At 48.0% G+C, this 22,750-nt stretch overlaps 1 protein-coding gene across 6 annotated transcripts in view; it reads right to left on the reverse strand.

Annotated features, from left to right (window-relative positions):
- Nucleotides 1-4,214: 4,214 nt before the first annotated feature.
- SH3TC2 (SH3 domain and tetratricopeptide repeats 2) overlaps nucleotides 4,215-22,750 on the reverse strand; it is a 99,754-nt gene continuing 81,218 nt past the window's right edge. For 5 of the 6 annotated variants that reach the window (XM_047731393.1, XM_047731394.1, XM_047731395.1 and 2 more), the window contains exons 10-17: nucleotides 22,296-22,337; nucleotides 20,475-22,172; nucleotides 20,188-20,368; nucleotides 13,134-13,284; nucleotides 9,975-10,097; nucleotides 8,639-8,789; nucleotides 6,755-6,951; nucleotides 4,215-5,118 (exon numbers count right to left, since the gene is read on the reverse strand). In XM_047731393.1, coding sequence (XP_047587349.1) covers nucleotides 4,927-5,118; nucleotides 6,755-6,951; nucleotides 8,639-8,789; nucleotides 9,975-10,097; nucleotides 13,134-13,284; nucleotides 20,188-20,368; nucleotides 20,475-22,172; nucleotides 22,296-22,337 — 2,735 coding nt within the window. In that variant the 3' untranslated portion in view covers nucleotides 4,215-4,926. The other variant, XM_047731396.1, reaches the window with a different exon arrangement.

Consider the following 22,750-nt stretch of genomic DNA (forward strand, 5'->3'; position numbering starts at 1 on the left):
GGCACTGAATAACACTGTCATTGTGAGGATTTTAGTCCTTTGCGCTGCTGCCTGCATTTCTTTGATTGCTCCAAGACAACCGTGTTAGTCGTTTGCAATGTTCCCTGCCACTTGTTCATCTTTTTATTGTCAAATAATAATGCCAGATCAAGCCGAGGACAGGCACTTGCCATGGGCAACAGGACCTAGCTTGAATGTCATGCATTGTTTTGTTTTCACTGTATTTGTTTTCATTTATGAAATTCTATTTCTGGAAAGCACAACTTGTGTTTTCCTTCTACACAGATCAGTCATCCTTTATAAAATTAATTTATATGAGTAAAGAAAACAAATCAGTTTAGAAGAAGTTTGAGAAATGGTTGCTCGGGTGGCACATAATAGTGAGAACTGCCCAAGTGCCTACACAAATGCACACACACATATGCACACACATACACATGCACGCATGCGCACACACACGCGTGCACACACACGTACACATGCGTATCCCTGCAGGAAGGTCGCCCTGAGCAAGAGAAGCACTATTAGTGCCGCAAAGTCCTTGGGTCATGAGATCCAGGGTACTGCTGTCTTTGCCACTAACATCCTCTGTAACAGGGAAAAAAATTACTTTTTTCTCAGTTTACTCACCTACAAAAGAAGAGAATAAAATAGGGTCATAAAAATATATATATGATTTCATCTCCCAGATACAAATCTCATTTCCTGCTCTCATATGATATGGAAACAACATTGCTGAGAAGGAACCCAGAGATCTCACATATCAGAGATCTGATAGGTATAGAGTCTCAGGGACTTACCCATGGTCACAGTGCAATTTAACGTCAAATTCAAGACCAAAATACAGGTCTCACCTAACCTGGTGACCTGTTTCTCCCCCTAATTCTGACACACTTTCCACCCCTATACACTCCCTCCCCAGGTAAACTTCTGTCAGAAGAGTTACATAACACTTACAAAGCACAAGCAAACACACATATATACATACACACATGCACATGTACACAGAGAAACAATTTGAAGACATCTTAAAATAACCAAGAAGCAAATAAGAAAAGGGTGAAAGCATATCGGATTTCAGAGTGGTAACACTGTTGGGTAGGAAAAAAATGCACCTGAAAGCTGAGAAAATACATTACGGGTTTTTCCACAATGGTGCAATTCCCTTCTTAATCTTTATTTAGGTTAGGTACAGGCAGCCAGAAGTCGGGTGGCTCTCACAACTTTAGTGGAGGATTAGGATAAAGAGCACAACCGATTCATTCCCCTTCTCTACTATAAGAGAACCTGCTTGAATATGGACCAGATCCAATCACCACTCCATGCTCTGTGGATTGGGGGTGGGGGGAGCATCAACATGATTTCATATTTTTTAAATGGGATTCTTAAACACTTTTAAAGACTATTTAGCAGAGCGACTTCATACAGGATGTAGTAATAACAATGATACCGTGCAATGTTTTCCTCATTTAAAAATTAATCCTACCCTTGGCGCCTGGGTGGCTCAGTGGGTTAAGCCGCTGCCTTCGGCTCAGGTCATGATCCCAGGTCCTGGGTTCGAGCCCCGCATCGGGCTTTCTGCTCAGCAGGAAGCCTGCTTCCTCCTCTCTCTCTCTGCCTGCCTCTCTGCCTACTTGTGATTTCTCTCTGTCAAATAAATAAATAAAATCTTTAAAAAAAAAATTAATCCTACCCTCATCTTTGGAATTATGTTGAACATTTTTTAAAAAGATTTTATTTATTTATTTGACAGAGAGAGATCACAAGTAGGCAGAGAGGCAGGCAGAGAGAGAGGGCGAAGCAGGCTCCCAGCTGAGCAGAGAGCGGGACGTGGGGCTCCATCCCAGAATCCCGGGATCATGACCTGAGCTGAAGGCAGGGGTTTTAACCCACTGAGCCACCCAGGCACCCCTATGTTGAACATGTTTATTGATCTGGGTAGAGGCAAATGTACCAGGTTTACAGATGAACCAAAGTGTGTAGAACCAGAAAATTTTAGCCAAAATTCCCAATGAAATATAAAATGGGTGGATTAATGCCCTTCCCATAAAAATGAGTAAATAAATAGAGGGGATATATAGATATACACACACACACACACACAACATATACTTTGCAGCAATTGAGAAAGATCTAGAGAAACAGAAGCTCACGTGGAAGGAGGTTTCAACCGATCGTAAGCTGAATGTGAGCCAGAGGAAAGATGCGACTGCCGGAGAGAAGAAATATCTTATTGCAACCTTAGACTACCACACTAAAGTACATTAAGTACAGTAACCTCCCTCTGTACTCTCCCCACAAGCCCGTTCTGAAGACTGGCGGGTTGTGGGAAGCACACTTGCAGAGGAGCTGAACCTGGCATCCGGCCAGAGGAGAGTAATAGGTCAGGGGGGAAAGGGAGAGGGACTGTAACCTGAGGCAAATGGGGAACAGTTCATGGCATGGGTTGCAGGGCCAAACAAGCTCACTTCAAAATAAGATGTGTAACTGTCCTGGAACGCATGTGTGTGCCCCTGTCTGTCTCCCAGGAATGTTGTGGGAAGGACGCTGCGTGGGAGGTTAGACCCATCCAAAACATCCCTCCCCGCTCAGGGATTTTACGGTTTGTGGTGGGAACAAAATCACATCTATTTTACATGGTAGTGGATTAGGTCACTTCATTTCCTTCCTGGAGAAGACTATTCTAGAACAGAGAGCGTTTGACAACCAACCGAGATCCAAAGGAAAATAAGATGTACTGATGCGTAGATGACCTTAATGACTAGAAGATGCCATATGGACTCAACTCCTCACCCCAATCCCAACCCACCGCACTACAACCCGTCTGGTGGGCCCAAGAAGCTAGAAATTAAGGGCAGCGAGTCCAACAATAAAATCTAAGCTGCTGGGCATCTGTGGCCAGCCCTATGGCTAGATCGTCTAAGACGTTCCCACATTTCAGAACAAGGGTGAACCCCCTGCATCAGGATCACCTGAGTTGCTCATTTTAAAATGCGTGTACCGGGGCGCCTGGGTGGCTCAGTGGGTTAAGCCGCTGCCTTCGGCTCAGGTCATGATCCCAGGTCCTGGGTTCGAGCCCCGCATCGGGCTTTCTGCTCAGCGGGGAGCCTGCTTCCTCCTCTCTCTCTGCCTGCCTCTCCGTCTACTTGTGATTTCTCTCTGTCAAATAAATAAATAAAATCTTTAAAAATAAATAAATAAATAAATAAATAAAAAGAAAATGCGTGTACCTGGGGCATCGCCCAGACCTACCGAATCAGAATTCCTGGAGTCAGAACCAAAAAGTTCATTTCCAGCAAGTTCTGTGGACAATTCTTTTGCACATTATCTGTGAGCCGTGGCTCCAAAGCAGTGTTTCTAATGCTTTCCTGTGCATTAGAATCATCTAGAAAGAAAGGCAAAAGCTAGGGCTCCAGAGATTCTGATTCAGAGGTCCTAGGGGGACCCCAGAATCTGCATTTCAAACAATCACACAGGTGAGGCTGTTGCCACTGCTCTAGTCAGCGGACAGTAGTTGGAGCTCCCTGCCTTAGGGAATTCCTGATTCCGTCCTCAAAACACTCAGATACGGAGGTAGGCAGCTTCTGAAAAGGCCCCCAGTGATTCCCTGCTTCCTGGTGTTTACACCCTTGGTAAATACCTCTCCCTCCTCCTGTGGGCTGGACCTAGCGACTCCCTTATAATGAACAGAATAGGCAAAACTAATGGGATGTCACTTCTGAGATGAGGTTCTGCCAAGACTCTGTTCTCTCACTCGGCTCTGTCTCACTCACTTGCTCTCTGACGAAGCTGGCGGCCATGTTGTGAGCTGCCCTGTGGAGAGGCCCACATGGTGGGGATCAGGGGGCAGCCTCCAGCCAACAGCAAGCAAGGAACTGACTCCTGCCAACAGCCGTGGGTGTGAGTTTAGAAGCAGAGACTTCCGCTAGCTAAGCTTGAGAAGACTGCAGCTGACAAGCCTTGACTGTAGCCTTGTGAACTGCCCTGAGCCAGAAGACCAGCAAAGCCATGCTTGGGTTCCTGCCTTCCAACAGAAACTGTGAGATAAAGGGTGTTTCAAGCGACCACACATGTTATGCAGTGACAGAAAACTAATAGAGATGATTTTTTGAGGAGCAGCCCTGAAATCCATATGGCACCTTGGTACTTAACCCAACTTTCAGGACTCCCCCTCCTCACCTCTCCCCGTTAGAAAGGACACAAATATGCATAAATGTAGATGAGCAATATTTAATAATATACACTATTTACATGTAATGTGGTAATTTTCTTAGTGTTCGGTGTTTCAGCCTTGGCCATTGGGGAGCCTCCCGGACTTTCCAGAAGGTTATGGAGGATCAGAGCCTCAGGCAGGATGGAGAGGTGAATCTGCATGAGATGCCCCAGGACCTTTGCACCGACCTGGCCATTCTAAGGCCATCTTTTAAGCTGAGAGCATGGTGAGTTCCCAGCCACCAGCCCCAGGAGCAGGAGGTAGAGCACCTCCTGTGGCTGAAGAAAGAGAAGCAAGAAACTACCAGTTTCTCTGGGGCAAGGGGAGGGGGCTTTCCCTGAGAGAAGTCAGTGAGGGGAACAAAGTCTAGCTTCCAGACTCTCCAGGGCAGTGCCTGATTTCCCCACTGTGGGCAGGAGAGAGGCTCCCCGCAGGGGCAAGCTTTCTCCGTTTCTCTAGAACTGCGTGTTGACAAAGTACGTTTCAGCGGATGTACCTGCAGACTAGAGTCCACTGGAAACACTCTAGACACAAAGCTAGGACTTCCAATCCCCGCTCTATCATCCACTCATTTTGTGACCCTCCTGGAAGGAGCCCCTGTCCCTCTGAGCTGTGCTCGTCCCCTGGAAGGACGCTCCAGGTCAGGGTGGAAGACCCTGGGAAGGGAGACAGCTCCGGCCATGGGCCCCCGGTCAGATCTGGGCCAGCGGTCCTCAGAGGGCCAGCCCCCCGCCGCTCAGCCACCGTGCCCTCTCTGAGGAGCGCCCGGAGGGGCTGCTGTGCCACAGGGGGCTCCGGCAGATGTGGTCCAGCCTGTTCCTGATGCTGTCCTGCAGCTCCTCGTCACCCAGCAGCACCGCTGCTGCCAGGGCCAGCTGGAAGTACTCGGTGGCATCGTGGGCATCCTAACCCCATGGCAAGCGGGCAGAGAAGAGACAGCGGTCAGCAAACGTTTCCGGGAGAGGATAAGAGGCAGTGCGGGGGACTCGAACTCGAGCTTTGGTCCGCCCCACACACTTTCCACCCCCCCCTCCCCCTGGTTCCTGGGGGAGCTCCCACCTCACTCTACTGTGAACTGGACAGGTGACAGTGCTCCCTGCAGTGGCCCTCTGCCATGGCCACAGGAGTGGTACCTTACCCAGGCTCAGCCAATCATGGAGCGGCATCATCCTGGGCCGGGGACCTCAGGGATCCCTAAATGATCCAGGCCGACCTAGCCCATTCACTTCCTGGGACCTCTCAGTGTAACCTCACAGAGCTAATGGTCCCTCCCCCTTTTAGCCACGGGCTAATAGCTGGACCCAAAGGACCCCCAGGAAATAAAGAAGTAGAAACATACAGAGCAAAGAGAAACAGGAAAAGGTGAGAAAATCCAGGATGATGTTTGAGTACCAGCATCCAGAACTCCCTAAAACTCCTGAATTTATACTCAAACTTGCCAGTCACTTGAGCCAATAAATTGCCTTTTTTGTTTAAGCTAATTTGAGTTGCATTCTTCCGCCTGGCAATCCCTAGATTCCCTGATTGGGCGAACCTGATCAGATGCACTTTGTCCCTGAACCATTTCTCCGGGGCTATGGGACAGAAGCAAGATGGCTGCGAGTCCTTCACTACCCCGTGGTCCCTCCCCACATGGTAGGAATGAGTAACAGATGCTTCTTTGGGTGAGATTCAAAAAGGGATGTCTGGTTCCCATTAACCCTCACAAGTCAATAATTAATTCAGGCCAGAAACAACGTCTGGCAAATAAGAAAAGGACAGCAGAGTTGCCCTGAGGTTCCCCTGGGGGCCAAACACAGGCGTGACTCAGAAGGATATTAAGAGATTAAGGGCCATACTGGTGCAGACAGGGACCTCTGGTAAGGGGAAGCCAATGCCAGAGACAAAGTTTGAGGGCCAGAATGGTAACAGAGACTTCCAGACCACCAACACAGAGAAGTGGCTGGAAAAATAAGAAGCTCTAAATTCAACTCCTGCTGAACAAACAGGAGGGTCAGGGCTGAGGCCTGTTTAGGACAGAGGCACGCCTGCATTCGTAGACCGCACCTCGCGATCTCAAACGTGGTATCGTGTACCCAGATTTCTCCTAGAGTTTCATTTAACTTTATAAGAAGTACACGATGACTGACTAGTTACCCTATAATATTTTGAAGACGCACCGTTAAGTATTAATTTTTTATTTTAATGTTGGAGCTTATAGTTCCTTTGTTTTGTGCATCGTGTATTTCCATAGGCCCCTCAGGAACTCCCAGGCACAGGGCAAGGTCCTCATGGTCCCTGACAGATAAAGTGGCTCTGGAAGTCATAGCAGGGCAGGGAGAAAGAGGAGCTAGGATCTCTCTCCTCATCAGATGGGAGCATCTTTGAGATCTCCCATGGGGCTAAGTGAAAATAGCCATCATGTCTCCAGAGGAGTCATTCCCCACCCTATGAGATGTGACTTCCCATCTTGGGCCACTCGACTGTACCCTGAAGGCGTCCAGGGAAGAATAGGGTGGGAATGCAGCTTTCTCAGGACCTCATCTTAAGCCTGGCTCTTACCTTCAGCTGGTAAAAGGTGAGTTGCCCCAGGCGATAATACACCTTCACATAGTACAGGGCCTCCTTGGGGCTCTGCAGCCAGGGGGAACAAAGGGACAGAGTCTTCAGGTAGCAGTCCTCAGCCATCTCGTACATGTGCAGGGAATAGTAGACTGTAGCCAGACGGTGAAAGGCCACCAGCTCCTGCTTCTGATCTCCTAGGAATCGGAAGACCAAGGGAGAGATCTCGCAGCCGACACTTGCCGACATCCAATTACTCACCCAGGCGCTGCTATTTTTTGAAGGTCTTCTAGGGATCGGGGACTTTGCTTGGGATGCACGGAACAAAGCAGAAGAGGTCCCTGCCCTCGTGGGAGGTTCATCGTCTCCTGGGACATAGAAGTTCCTCAAATAATCTCACACTTCCTCACACACAAAGGCAAAATTTCTCCTGTGGTAAGGGATGTGTAAGAAAACGCCAGGCTCTGGGAATGACTGCTCAGAGCACGTGTGCTCTTCAAGATTCAAGGACAATGCCCTGAAAAAAATTTTCTCTTTATTACAGAAATCTCTGTAACTCAAGGTTCTGGGAAATAATTATCCCCAAGTCCCTGTAATGAGACAAGACTAGCTTGATGGGGTAGCCAAGGATTTTTTGTAATGAATGACTCTGTAGTACAAACGCCTTCACCACATGGAAGTTTCCCCCTTCAGAGAGCTTCCTGGGACTACCCCCAGAAGCAATCACCCTCTTCCTCCTTCACCAGCCCAAGGTCTCAGATGACTACCGAGAACCGACCCCCCTCTCCCTGCCACTTTTAACTCGTGTTTAGAACCTTGGTTTCTAATGGGTCTATGATTTGTTACTTTGGTTTTTGGCGGCTCTGTTGTTTTAATAACCAACTCCTTTAATACACAGTGGCCTTTCAGAGAGAACAAAGACTTCCCATTGTGTTTCTGGAATATTCGCAAGGTGGCTGTTTGATGCAATTTGAAAAACATCACTTTTAAGCTTCAAAGAGACAAAAGCCAAAAATAAAAGAAAAAATCCAAGGGAGAGAAAATTTTCTGATATGGAAAAATCCAGTCACAGGGAAGTACATAAAAGGGTGGATATATCCTCCTTTCAGCTTGTGTCCAGAGAGGGATAAAGAGTGTTCAGAGCGGGAACTGCCTGGGGCTCCCACCGCCTTTCCTGAGATAGCAGACTGTCACTCAGATAAGATTTTCTGCAGTAAAGAAAAAGGTAGGAAAAACAGACAGAGAGCTCTGAAGTGCAATTAGACACAATAAAGTCCAGTGCCATCCACATCTCAAGCCCTTGAGAATGCCCAGAAGTCCCTTCTAGAATCCTCTCAGAAGACTCCATTTGCCCCTACATCGAATCAAGCCTTCTCTAATCAAACCTGCTTTTCCTCAAGACCAACATTCAAGAGGACAGGGTTTTTTTAATTTTGTTTTTCTTTTAAATTCTGCCTTTTTCCTATTCTAATGGCACACATTGTTTCCTACCAGAGTCTGTGGTCATTGCAAGCTTTTTCAGCTACACAGTGAGTTACATTCACAGGAGTTTGATCTTCATTTACTTTTCAATTCCACATGGAAAATGTGCTTTTGACTAACCGTCAACCCATTAAAAATTTAGGGCAGAGGCCTCTAGTAACAGGGGCACTGCCTGTGCACAGGATAAAATACCATTTACCCTGAACTGGGAACAAACCCAACAGTGGAACCATCCCCATTTGCAAATGACACACTTGCTTACAACAGAGATTGCAGTCGGACCTGGGATTCGAACCCACATGGTCTGACTCCAGAGCTTCTGTTGTTACTGCTTCATCATTCCCCCTTTGGATAAGCCATTAGCCCTCTCATTCAATATGGCCGACCATCAGGACCACCTACCTATGACCGTGCTGAGTCTGGCTGCCAGGGTGGCAAACTCCAAAGCCTTCTCATAGCCTTCTAGGCTGATCTGCAGCTCTGTCAGCTTGTTGAAAACCCGGAGCTCTGTTCTCATGGCCTTCATCCTCCTCGCTAAAGGAATGGCCCCAGCCTGAGAACAGAAGCACATGGAAGCTTAGTCCAGCTAAGAATCCTCGGTATAGACTATACTCTAGGAGGCTTACATTCTGCTGGTAAGGGTTGGGGGGATGGCTGTGTTTCCATGCATGGCTCTTCACAGCTCACTCTCCTGGTCCTTGCTCTTGGTTGCTCTGCCCAGATTTTAGAAGTAGGAGAATTGAAGGTCATGAGACCTCCTAAGACCAGAAAAACGCAAATGGGGAAAAGGAAGATGACATTTCTTGAGGCCACGTGGAAATGTAGTCACCTCCCAACCACGTGATCCATTAGCACCCACAGTGCCATCTGTGGGGTATGCCCATGGTGTCAGAGAGTGCCCAACAAATGGTCATTTCTATTATTTTTATTATGATAGAATTGTAAGCAGGTCACTTCATCTCTCTAGACTTAATTCTCTCATCTATAAAGTGCATATGAAAATGACTAGCTCAATAGGGACATGCTTCTTGTTCTCCCCACCCCTAGCTCCATGCCTGGCATGTCCTGGGTGCTTGATAAATGCTTGATGACTGAATAAAGATCTGAACAAGCAAATGAATGCATAAATGAAATTTTAGGGTCAAATAAGATCATGAGGTTTCCAACCTTAAGTCAGTGATGAACAATTACAATTGTGACATATCTGCTTAACATATGCACAATTATTTAATTACTATTATTTTTAAGTCAACTCTCTTTTACTACTTTACCTCATCCTTGACAATAATATCTGTGAAGTCATGGGTTTGATGTGCTAGTGTTACACACTTTTAATTTTTAAAACATATGTGAATGCACACTTGATAAAAACATAATAAAACAAAAGTATTCATCTGGGGAACCGTCATCTCCCACCACGCCACCAGTGGTACACAGGAACGTTCTGGTAAACACAGAACTATGCCAGAAATGGTGAAGTGCGGCATACCCAAGAGGTATAATTATTTTGGTGTGTTTTCCCAGAAAGGACAATTTATCAAATCTAGGAATGACAGAGTTTATCGACCCCTTCTTTGAGAGCCTATTGATTGGAAAAAGGAAGAGTGCATGGGCACTGGATGAGGAAAGAAAGAAAAAGGAATCCCAGCACAAGAGGGGACAGGGACCTCAGGCGACGTGGCCCTGCCCACATTTGTTCCAGGGTCCAGGTGGGTGCATGGCACAGCCCAGGACTTACTCGGTAATACTCCACGGCACAGTGTCTGTGGCGTGTCCCATTGAAGAACACATCACCTGCTTCTTCATAGAGTTTGAGAGCCAGAGAGGGCTCCTCAGACTTCAAGGCCTTCTGGATGGCTGCCTGGATGGGACAGAGACAGGTGTCAAAGGCAGAGAGGCCTTCCAAATATGCACAGAGTGGCCAGAGTGACATCCTAACCACCTGGTTTAACACTCTGCTCACATCCTGCAAATGCCGAATTGTCCTCCACACTCACAGGACCAGTAGGAAGCCTTTGCGACCCCCTAGTCCAGCATTCCTCCATCATGGTATGATGGTATTAGGAGACCTAGAGATAGTTTTGAGCAGTACATAAACAAACATCCTATGTTTTAATAGCTCAGTATTTATTTTGATGTGTTTTAGAGGAAAAGCTGAATAATACATTCACACCTGTGACTTCAGATAGTGTTACTTAGTGTAAAAAACTAAGTGGATTTGAAGTTGAGTCGAAGAAAATAGTAACAATACAGAAAATACATGAACATGGCCAAGCCATGAACTTCGCCTATAAATGACTGCAGTTTGGAAAACAGTGATCTCATCCGACACCTGCACTTCGCAGATGGAGAAACTGAGGCTCAGAAAGGCGAAGGAAACCGTGTTTACATAATAGTTAGCGGTAAAGACATCCTGGTGCCCTCCAGCCCCATACCCCTCTCCTGGCACCCAGGAGCTCTTTCTCTCTCAGGCACTTCCATATTGCATCTAAACAGAATTCAGAGATGAAATTCAAGTGGGGGATGGACCCCAGAACATCTGCAGCACCACTATGGGACCTCAGAGAACCTGAGGTCAAGAATGGCCCCACAGAACAGCAGGCAGCAGTCTGGGGTTGTGGAGGCCTGGGACCGGGCCTGGGCAGGGAGTCAATGGGGCAAGACCCCACATGGCCACACAGTGGAACAGGCGAGGAGATGGGATCCTGCCATCGGGAGGTGCTGCCGCTGAGCAACGCACGACCTCATGGCTCCCTCTGGGCCTCTCCTCCTGGAGAGGGAAAGGCGAGACCTAATTATCTGCTCTCCAAAAGCCCTTCCAGCTCTAACATCCCACGGCAGAAAAATGTAGAGACTGAGAGCGAAGGCATTATGTCACAATGTCTGTGTGCAGTTCTCACGACATACCAGCCACATCACCTTGAGTAGGTTACTCAGGCTCACTGAGCCACATCCATAAAATGGGAGGTTGAGTAGAAACTCCTGCTGCATTTGGAATGAGGGTTCAACTACAGCAGGTATGTGACGTGCTTGCAAAGCCCCTGTGCACGGTGAGCTCGCACTCAATGTCACACGGTCACAGTTAAGACTCTGTAGACGTGGGTTTGTGTGAGCTTAGTAATAAGGGCAATAATAAGGGAGTAAATAAGAAATGAGAAGGAAGAAAAGATAACTGGCATATTTTCAATGGAACAAATAATATATAACATCATAATGTCAGCATTATGCAGATAACAGAAATGATGATTAAAAAGAAAAAAATCCAAGGGATTTTTAACAATAATAGATTTTTAATAATAATGTTAAAATACCATTTATTAGCAAGTCAGGAAACAATGTGTGTTGGAGGGGATGTGGAGAAAGGGGAACCCTCTTACACTGTTGGTGGGAATGCAAGTTGGTGCAGCCACTTTGGAGAACAGTGTGGAGATTCCTCAAGAAATTAAAAATAGAGCTTCCCTATGACCCTGCCATTGCACTACTGGGTATTTACCCCAAAGATACAGATGTAGTGAAAAGAAGGGCCATCTGTACCCCAATGTTCATAGCAGCAATGGCCACGGTCACCAAACTGTGGAAAGAACCAAGATGCCCTTCAATGGATGAATGGATAAGGAAGATGTGGTCCATAGACGCTATGGAGTATTACGCCTCCATCAGAAAGGATGAATACCCAACTTTTGTAGCAACATGGACAGGACTGGAAGAGATTATGCTGAGTGAAATAAGTCAAGCAGAGAGAGTCAATTATCATATGGTTTCACTTATTTGTGGAGCATAACAAATAACATGGAGGACATGGGGAGATGGAAAGGAGAAGGGAGTTGAGGGAAATTGGAAGGGGAGGTGAACCATGAGAGACTATGGACTCTGAAAAACTATCTGAGGGTTTTGAAGGGGTGGGGGGTGGGAGATTGGGGGAGCCAAGTGGTGGGTATTATGGAGGGCACGTATTGCATGGAGCACTGGGCGTGGTGCATAAACAATGAATTCTGTTACGCTGAAAAGAAATAAAAAAAGAAAAGAAAAAAATCAAGTAATTGTGAAACATTCACAATGCATACATCTAATAAAGGGGTTTCATGAATGACATATAAACAACTTTTAAAAATCAATAATAAAAACACATCAATAAAAGAATGGGAAAAATTCTTGAGCAGATAAAAGAAAGTATAAAAATGGTCAATAGGACACAAAAAGGCACATAACATGATTTGTCATTGGGGAATTATTAAATAAAGCACAATGAGAAAATGAAAAAAAAAAAAAGAATTTACTAAGTCCCAAGCATTTAGTAAATGCTTGCTTCGCATAGGCATTTATGCAAGTGACACACCTAAACCTTACCCTAAGAGACTGGGTTTGCTTTGTCCATGAAGACACTGAGGTCCCATGACAGCTGATGTAGCAAGCCCAAGGTCACACAGTCCAGAATTGATGGCCCTGTTATTGGATTCCAGGCCTGTCCCTCTCCAAAGCCCAGAATTTTAATCACTACACTCTACTGTATCTCAGGTATTAAAGGAACACAACAAAAAAGACTAGAAGAGGACGATAATGTTAATGCCTTGCACACACCAACCTTGCCTCATATTGCAGCAAAACCCCAAAGTCAAGTTGTGTGTTGAGCTCAGCAAAAATAGATCTACTTGACATGACAGATGACTGAGTCTCCTACCACATTCTTAGAGAGCTCATACAGGTATCTGGGACTCAGGGACTGCCAGTCACCATACCACCCTGGTCTCTATCTTCTGCCCATGGAACATCCCAGGGTCGACCCTCCAAGGGCTTAGCATGGATAGCACCACTCTCTAGCTACATATGGTCACTTTGGAGGGTAGATCTGTCTTCTCCAATGGCCCAGGTGGGCAGGTGAGCTCTTCAGGCAGCCTACCTGCAGGTACAACTCCACCAGCTCGTCCTCCTGCATGAGGTAGTGGAGTCGCCCAGCTCCAAGCCAGGCCTCAGCAGCCTTGTCTTTCTCCCCAAGGTCAATGAAGATACGCAGGCTTTCCTTGATACAGGTGAGAGACTTCCTGAGAGACCTGGGGGGACAGACACAGACCCATTAGCTGTGAGTCAAGGGACCCCTCCAAGGAGCCTTGGAGTCATTCAGCACCAGAGGAAACTGAGGCTTTGGGAGGGAGCGACATTGACCCTGGTCATCCAGAGAGGTTGGGCCCTGATTTGAATCCTGGCTCTGCCTCAAACATCTGTGCAACCTTGAGAACATATTAAAAAAAAAAAAAACAGAAAACCTTTCTGTGCCTTAGTTTCCCCATATGTAGAATGAGGGTATCATTGTACCTGACTCAGAGGATTGGTGGAAGAATTAAATGGGATGGAGAAACTGGAGAGCCAAGAACAGTGCCCCCCACAGAGTAATTAATAGTAATGAATGCTCATGTTAGTTGTCACTTTCATTAGTAAGGCCCATGGTCCATCCATCTTTCGACTGCACTATGGGAAAAACTATGATTTTCCCATAAGCACCTATAACATATAGGGGATGCCAAATGCATATTTATTGAACAAACGCACGAACAAATGACCATGGTGGTAACTTTAAATCCTCAAAAAGATGCTGATGTTTTGTTTAAGAAGAAAAAAATCAAAGAAGGGCAAAAGTTTTAAAAGGTTGATGCTCCAAGGACTCTAATTATCTGGAAAATTGTCTTAGGCAGAAAACTCTTCTCCCATGACAGGCATTAATGACAATATGAGGCACAGGTAATGTAGTGTGGCACAGATTCGGAATTCTAGAACAAGAAGGAACATCGAACATCATCTCGTAGTTCTCTGTTCCAGCAGCAATTAGAATCACCCAGAAGATCTTCGAACATACAAACACAGGCAAAGTGACCCCAGTACATTGACACACCATGGTAGCTAGGAGACTCTGGGAGCATTTTGTCAAAGCTCAGTAACAACTTGACTGCAAGATCCAACCCAACCCCTTATGTTATAGGGAAACAGGCCCAAGGGTGGGAAGTAATTTGCACAAGGTTGCACAACACTTCAGGGGAAGATCCAGGGGAAGAACTCCCTTCTCTTGAGTCCCAGCCCAGACCTCATCCCACAGTGCCTACCCTCCTCTGAGAATCATGGAGCTCCAGCAGCAGCATTATCTGGGAGTTTATTAAAAACACAGACCCCTGGGGCACCTGGGTGGCTCACTGGGTTAAAGCTTCTGCCTTTGGCTCAGGTCATGATCCCAGGGTCCTGGCATAGAGCCCCGCATCGGGCTCTCTGCTCGGCAGGAAGCTTTCTTCCCTCTCTCTCTCTCTCTCTTCCTACTTATCATCTCTGTCTGTCAAATAAATAAATAAAATCTTAAAAAAAAAACCAACAACAAACAAACACACAGACCCCTAGAGCTATCTCAGACTCACTAAGTCCTAATAATTATAGATGCAAGCCCTGAATCTGATTTGTAATGCACTGAGGTTATTGTCTGTTATTGTTAAAGTCTGAGAACCACTACTCCAAACCATACAGATCCTTCTAGAAACACTGGTCCTCATCAACTGAGTGTATGAACACTCAGAGTTAGGAGGTCCTCATCGAACCTCATGATGGACAGCTCAACCCCATCCCCTTCGAGCACACTGATGGAAACAAGCATCGCCTTCAACTGATGCAGTCCTGATTTATCTTGGTGAAGAGGCAGCTATTGGCCTGCTAGAGAAAGTGCCAGCTGTTTGGCCCTTGGGAGTCTTGAGAAGAAAGAAATCAGGTTTTCCCCACTGCCCAGCTCCCAGTATGACATCCAGGATGGGCACAGGCCACCCTCTCTCAGTGTTAGAACATCAGACTTGCTGCTGAGACCACGCCAGGAGCTGAAAGCGGCAGGCGATGCTGGGCTGTTCACCGGCCTCCCCAGTAGAGCTGGGACAAACACTCTTTTATCACTGAAGCCCTGTTCTTCTCTTGCCTGCTTCGTACCGTCCCCTCCCAGACCTCAAGCACAGTTTTCAAGCACTGCTCTTCCCACTCCCACTGGAACAGTTGATGAAGACAGAACACATATCTCTCATCCTCCTATTTCCTGCTCTGCTTTTCTTTATTACCATTTGCTGTCCTGGGAGACCCTTGGGCTATGGTTGTTTTCTCCAGACCCCCAGGGAGCAAGATTTGGGTTATAGCAAAGAAGCCAATTACAGAGGAAGAGAGGAACTTTGCTTCTTAGACCTTTTCTCTCTGAGCTCACTATGACTGCTGATGAGAGATCAGTATTTCCAAGAAACCCCCAATAAAGGCAGGCAGGACTTACAGAAGCCTAGCTACTCACACAGCACCATCAAGACTCCTTGTGCATGCAAGATGCCTCCCACCAGCATGTACACCTGACCCATGATGTCCAATAAAAACACACATTAAGTTCTGGACATGGGAGGTGGTTTCCAGTCTCCTTGGTCTTGTCATGCCAGCCATCGCCAGCCTTTGTCACCCCATTCGTTTGCATATGCCCCTAGTTGTGGCACGTCACCCACCGGCTTGGCCTGGAATGGCTCAATGTCCCAGTTCCTTCAGCCCTGCCTGCCACAGGCTCTAGGTGTGGTTTAGTTCCCAAATCAAAAGAAGTAAGGAGCCTGCTGGGGTGGGGAAGGGGGCGGGGGGGTGGGGGTGGGGGTGGACAGCCTTCATCCCAAATGTGCACTCCTGGGTCACCTATGCCTAGGCCCTGTCAGGGTATCTCTCCTCTTCTCCAATCCTGAGTCCTCTGTTTCCCATTTCTCCTTTCCCTAAGTTTTGGTCTAGCATTACAGCTAGGTCCTATTCCTTCCTTCCCACCTGGCCCTCAGCCATGAACTTGTGGCCAAGTGACTCTGATGTACCTGCATCCCCAGACTTCCTCTTTCCCTCCCCTACTGGGGCTTTCCAGATCCCTGCCCCGCCTGAATGAGCGCCCGTCTGACCTCCAGGCCCAGCCCTCACTCATTGGTCCTGCCCCATCGCCATAATAAGAACGGCTCCTGCCAAGGGCTGACCCTGTGCCAGGGGTTGACATATGAATTTCGAGTATACGTTCTCCCATGTAAACCTCAGAAACACTAAACCATGAGGGACTTTAGCCTATTATACAAATAAGGAAACCCAGGGGGGACTTTTTATCTTGTCCAAGTTTGCACTATTCATTTCTAAAGCTTTACGCTGAGCCCTCCGCGGTTTTGTCTCGCAATATGTGACAGTAATTGTTCCCTGATACTTACTGAGCACTCAGCATGCATTACCGCATGTAATCATCACAGCAACACTAGGCGTGCAGTAACATTATTACATCCATTCTTCTCATGGGAAAAATAAGGCTCAGAAAGGGTAAGTGACAAGGAGCGGGTAATAAATGCTGTTTAAACCAGAGTGTGACCCTGAGAATCTCACTCCGGAACCCCACACACTCCTTCAAGCAGGGCTCCATCATGGGCTCCGAAACCAGCCTATGGTAAGGTTTCTGCTTCTTTTTTTTTTTTTTTTTTTTTTTAATTTATTTGACAGAAAGAGAGAGAGAGATCACAAGTAAGCAGAGAGGCAGGCAGAGGGAGAGGGGGAAGCAGGCTCCCTACTGAGGAGAGAGCCCGATTCGGGCTCGATCCCAGGACCCCGAGATCACGATATGAGCCACCCAGGCGCCCCAGGTTTCTTCTTCTTTTACCAGTCCAACAACCTAAAAGTTTTGAAGAACACAAGCTACTTCAAACCCTGAACAAAGTTTCCTCACCTACAGAAGTGGGGTGGTGAAGTGCGTCCTAGCCTCGTGAGCAAATGAGGACAGATCAGTGAAACCAGTTCTTTCCTTGCCTGGGATTACAGAAATGTCCGTGATTGGTTGCGTTCGTTACACTGAAAACCAAATGGTGAGGCATTTCCTTTTTTTGTTCCAAGGGAATAAGGAGCATAAGAATGAGAATAAAAGCCGGGATTAATGACTTCTGGGCTACGGTTATATTCATGTGCAAAGAACTATTACTTTGTGAGGTGTTACTGCATGCCAGGCATGTCTTCTTTCTAAAGATAACATGCACGTCCTCCATGGCACCTACTGCCATTTATAGGATACCTTTGGTGAATATGGACATAAATATTGTCAATTTCTTGAACTAGTCTGTAAGCGTTGTGAGCTCAGGGACCATATCTCTCTGTCAGGTGTCTGGGCTATAGTAAATGCTCAGTAAATTCTTATTGCATGGATTCAATAGCGCCTCAAAATTCCCATGGATCCCACCTGGTTCAGCTCTAGAACAAGGTACAGTCTGCGTTATGTCACCTGAACACAAAAAACAAGATCCCCAAGGACTGTGTTTTGAGAGATCAAAAACACCAGCTCCTACAGTTGTCACCCTGGAGGCAGAGAGAGCCAGACTCTAAAGGTACTGGACAAAGGGACAGCAAAGTGTTCAAGGCAAAACCCCAAAGGCTGGGCCACATCATCTTCTTTCATTCTGTTCCTACAGTTCCCTGTGCCCCCAAGCAGTTATCCTGAGAGTACACGTTGCTTGGCAAACGCCATGTGCTCACTGAACGCATCAGTCACCATTACGACAGCCATTTTCACTATGGCTGCTTGCTGTCCCAGTCTGGAGGCCCACTGCTCCCCACCCCAGCCCACCCCCACACTCCCTCCTCAGGCATGGGCTGGAGGCCTCTCTCTCCTCCACTACCCACATCCACTTGAACACCCTCCTTCCTCAAACCTACAGAATGCCTTCCAAATGTGTCCCCACCTTTCCACAGCTATTGATGGTCCCTCCACCCAAAATGCTTGTTCTCTTACCCTCCTCCACTTTCCAAAATCTTACTCGTCCCTCATGGCCCTCCTCAAACGTCACCGCCTTCATGAAGCCTTCTGTGACAGATCCCCAACCCTCAGCTGAAAGTGTCCTCTTCTTTCCCTCCACATCCGCCCCCGCAGATGCCTGCCACCTCGCCCAGGAGCGTTTGTTTGCTGCTTTTGAGATTCATGAGGATGGAAACCTCACTGGGAGAGTTTAGTTGAAGAAATCTGTCTGTATATCAAGACCCACTTCATGCATATCCCCTAGAAATCAGGGCCAGAAAAACATTTGCTCCAACAAATACATTTGTTTCTGTTGGGGTTTTTTTGTTTGTTTGTTTGTTTTTGTTTTTTTAATCAGATGGTGAGAACCTCTTGTGGCTTTCCCCTTTTTATCTCAGCTACCAGGAAGCTTACAGTGAAATTACAGTAACCCCTCCAGGTGTGTGCAAATACTGTTTACCTGTGTCTGCCGGGCACCCTGTAGGAAGAGATGATTTATACATGCTAAGTAAATGTAGACTCATAGCATGTTCTCCCCGATGGACCGAGCTTCTTGTAAAGGAATAATGACCTTTTGTTTGCACAGTTTCCTCTGACACCAGAGGCACTTCTCCATCTACTTCTTCGGGTCACTCACACTGGGGGTAAAGCAGGAGCAGGGGAGATTTACGTCCTCCCAATTACACAAGCAAAACCTCAGAGATTAGACTTATAGAAGATTAGGGTTAAAGATTCCCATTTGAATCAACTTCCAGAACAATGGAATGAGGATGGCCAAAAACCCATTCCCCCATAAAAGGACATTCAAAGGGTGTCCTAGAATGAAAGCAGTGTCACACTGGGGCCACACATCCTGTCCCCTCCCATGCTGTAAGGATCTGCAACTCCCTTCCCAGAACAGAAGGCAGGAGACACTTGGAGATTTGGAGGACACCTGATTCTTGCAAGAGAGAGGAAGGGTGAGGGAGACAGAGTGAGGAACAGAGAGAGAGAGAGAGAATTTGTTATTATTAGCAGTCTGGTTGTCCGGGGGCCCAAGGTTGCCACATTGCCTAGAAAAGCAACACTTGTCATTCAATTAGCTTCTTCTCAACCACCTCTCTGGTAGCAATGATCCCGGCTCTGTTTTAGATGTCCTTCATAATTATGAATACCATGCCACGATGCTAATCTGTTGTCAAATGAAGTCGGACATCTCGTAAACCATGCAGAGTGTAATGGAATCAATTAAAGGCCTGTTGGGAAGCAGAACTGAACGAGGGGTAAGCAGATCCCAGCCAGCCAGCGAGGAGATGAGAGAAGAGAAAGGCAGCAGGACATGGCAGGATACTTCACATGGGAATAATTTAAAGATCAAGAGGTTAAAAGAAGCTGCCCAGTGGAACAGATACGTTTTGGTATATTTTGCACAAAGGAGCCTTTTGAAGAGAGGGCTGAAAAGTCCGTCACAAAGGATCGTTCACGGAGCTGTTAGGCAATTCTGCCCAACCCAAGCTAAAAGTCAGCACTCCTTTGGGAGTTGAATTTGTGACTTAACCACAGGGCTGCCATTCTCACCTAAGTCTCTTAACGAAACGGTGGAAATAAACTCAGATCTGTCATTTCCGGCTTCACTTTAGAGGGAAGGTTCCAAATCAAACTTGATTACAATGAAGTTGTCCCCGCCTGCCCGTGCATCGATTTACTTTGGGCTGTTCTCTAATACCCACCCGTCCTCAGGTAACCAAGGCCTCCTGAGGGTGCGAGCCCGGGTGTAACTGGCACATCTCCGAGTTAGGGACCCTCAGCCAGAGTCACATGATACTGGTTATGGACACACCCAAGCAGCTGTAACCCAGCCAATGTCACCCAGCCGCCTCTACGGAACGGGCTCTGTCCCAAGTGTTCCATGGGAGTTGACTCATTTATTCCCCATGTGAATACTAGAGTGTAGACGCCACCATTATTGTCTTTGATGAGGAAGCTGAGGTAGGGCGAAACGAAGTAGCTTGCTCAGAGGCACACAGCTAATCAGTGAGAGAGGACACCGTGCAGTGGCCGCAGGGCCCACGCTCTTTCCCATGATGCCATAAACACACCATGAGCCTGCGAACTTTACTCCAGAGGAAGAGAATGCTATTTCTCTTGAAGGAAGATGAGCTGTGTCTAGGCCCGTCCCCAAGCCCCGACTCACCTGGCTGTGTTCAAGTTCCGATAGAGCTGCCCGAGGGACTCCAGCAGCCTTCCCTCCATCTCTCGGTCCCTGAGTTGCTGAGCCAGGGTCAGCCAGTGCTCGTGGTAGGTGATGCAGGCCTTGGGGTTTGGGCATACAGAGCTGTAGAAATGGCAGAGGGATTTGGTGACCTGAAGCTGACCTGAACATAAAGCGGGGACATGAATGAGATCGCTTGAGATAGGATGAGGGCAAAGCGTGCTCTCACACTTTTCTCTAAAGGTCCCAGTAGCACAGGACATACTCACTCTTTAGGTGTCGATGCCTTAAGCCAAACAGCAATGCCATTTCATAACAAAGGCGGCCACTGGCCAGCTGGCGTCCATGTACCAGGACTTGGGCCAACCAGAGAAGGACCTGTACTAATTCCATGTCCGTCTCCATGCTGGTCTGGAGTTCAGAATAGAGTCGGATGGCCTGCAGGAAATAGTCCTTGGCTGGCTGCTCAGCCCAGGACTTAAGGGTCAGGTGGCCAAGATTGGCCAAAGTCACCGCCTGGTTACGCACATTCCCCATTTCCTGAGCTCTGTTCAAGGCCCGGAGATAGCTCTTGGCTGCCCTGTTCACCCGGCCTTCACCTTGAAGGGCAAGTCCCAGGAGGTTATGGACCACCCCCTTTTGGGTGATACTCTCTGTCTCCTTCTGGGAGTATAGGAGTGGCTCAAGGATGTCCAAAGCCTTTTTTGCCTGGCTGGCTAAGAGATACGCCCATGCCAGGCAGAGGGAAGACTCGAAGGCTTCCTGCTCACTCAGCAGCTGCCCTAGCACCAAGGCCTGGCTCAGGTAGTGGATGGCCCCATCGGGAGATCTATGTTGGAGGTACACTTTGGACAGGATGAGGCACAGGGCCCTCTGGGTGCTCCAACTGGCCTGCCCCTCACAGGCAGCCAGTGCCTGCCTGAGTGCTGGGCAGGCCAGGGCAGAAATTTCACCCCAGCTTGAAGAGGGAACTCCAAGGAGCTTGGTGGTGTTCTGGAGAACCAGGTAGACCTGCCAAATTGGAAGGGACATCCCTTGGCCACTCTGGGAGCCACGTTCCTGGACAGAGGCCACTGTGAGGTGTGGGAGATATTTCTTATCGTACAGAAAACTCAAGATGGTTGCTGTAGCCTCCAAGTCAGGAGGGTGTCCAGAGAGGAGCTGCAGGCGCTCGGCGAAGGGCAGGACCTCCTCATGGCGGCCCAGGCTTAGGAGCAATCGGATGGCCAGGAAGCAGGCCCTGGCCTCCAAGGGACAGCTGCCTGTCACAATGCCCTGGCGTAGTACGTAGGCCACCACATCGAGCTCATTTTTGGTACTAGACTCCCGGTCAGGCAGGCAGGCCAACAGGGCCCCTGCTTTTTCCAGCAGAGCCGAGCCTCTATGCCTCAGCCTCTGCCTCAGATAGATGGCAGCCAAATTGGTGTACAGAGCAGCCACCAGGGATAGGTCTTCAAACGTCCCATTGAGGATGTACATAGCCTCCTCAAAGTAGACCCGGGCCTGAGAGAGTTTGACCTTCCTGACACTCAGCCGGCCGAGGAGGAAGCAGAGCCGGGCGTGGGCCCAGGTCCTGCGGCCCCGCTTGGCCCACTTCCTTGAGGCCTCCAGGTAGGCCATAAGTTCGTCCTCCTCAGAGAAGCTGTAGAAAGAAGACGTGAGGAAAGAGAAGGAGAAATCATAGAGGCTCTTGAAGTGGTCAGCATAACCCTCGTGATCCAGAAAAGCCAACATGGGGGCGAAGTTCTCTGCCTCCTCCTCTTCCTGACCAGTGTCTAGGTCCACGAGCAGTTCCGGGTCATCGAGGTCATCGGGCTCAGGCAAGTGATAGCTGTCCGAGGCAGCTGAGAGGAGCTCCTCCTCCAGGCTGGAGTCCTCAGAGCTGCTGGACTGTCTGGAGCCCACGGCCTGATGCTCCTCCCAGGCTCTGCCAGGCCTGGCCTCCTTGAAGCCTTCTGGCTGGGACGCTGTAAGGGACAGGCAGAGTTGAGCAATGTGAGCACGTGTAACTGTGGCGGCCAGCTCCTGGCAAGAGGACAGGATGCTGTTCTGAAGGACGGGAGGTCAGGTTCAGCGTGATCTCTACTCACCACTTAGATCGTTTGGAAGATTCTGGATGGATTCAAACCCACCTGGATAGAGATGCAGGACAGAGCTGGTGTTAGGTCAGAATGGGCCACCATGCACATGCCTGCAGATGCATCCCAGACCCGTGGTTCCTGGGGACACTCTGTGTTTAAATTTCTCTGAGAAACTGGGCAGAATTCTCTCCATCATCAGTTTAACAGCTCTAGGGACCTGCAGAGCTTCTTGGTTAAGCCGCTCATTTTACAGTCGGGAACTGAGGGAGAAATAAGACTCAGAGCCAGAAAAGAAAAACAGAGAGGCTAGAAACATGAACTCTTTTCCAGGAGGTAGGGGTATGAGGAGGATGACAGACTCCAAAGGCCCAAATCTCCCAGCTACTGACAGCAGAGTCATGAACAAAACCTGTGGCATCGCCTCCCCTTTCCATGTACACATGCCTCCTTCCTCCCACCTCCAT

Source organism: Lutra lutra, chromosome 5, assembly GCF_902655055.1.
Source record: "Lutra lutra chromosome 5, mLutLut1.2, whole genome shotgun sequence".
In the NCBI taxonomy this organism is placed as follows: Eukaryota; Metazoa; Chordata; class Mammalia; order Carnivora; family Mustelidae; genus Lutra; species Lutra lutra.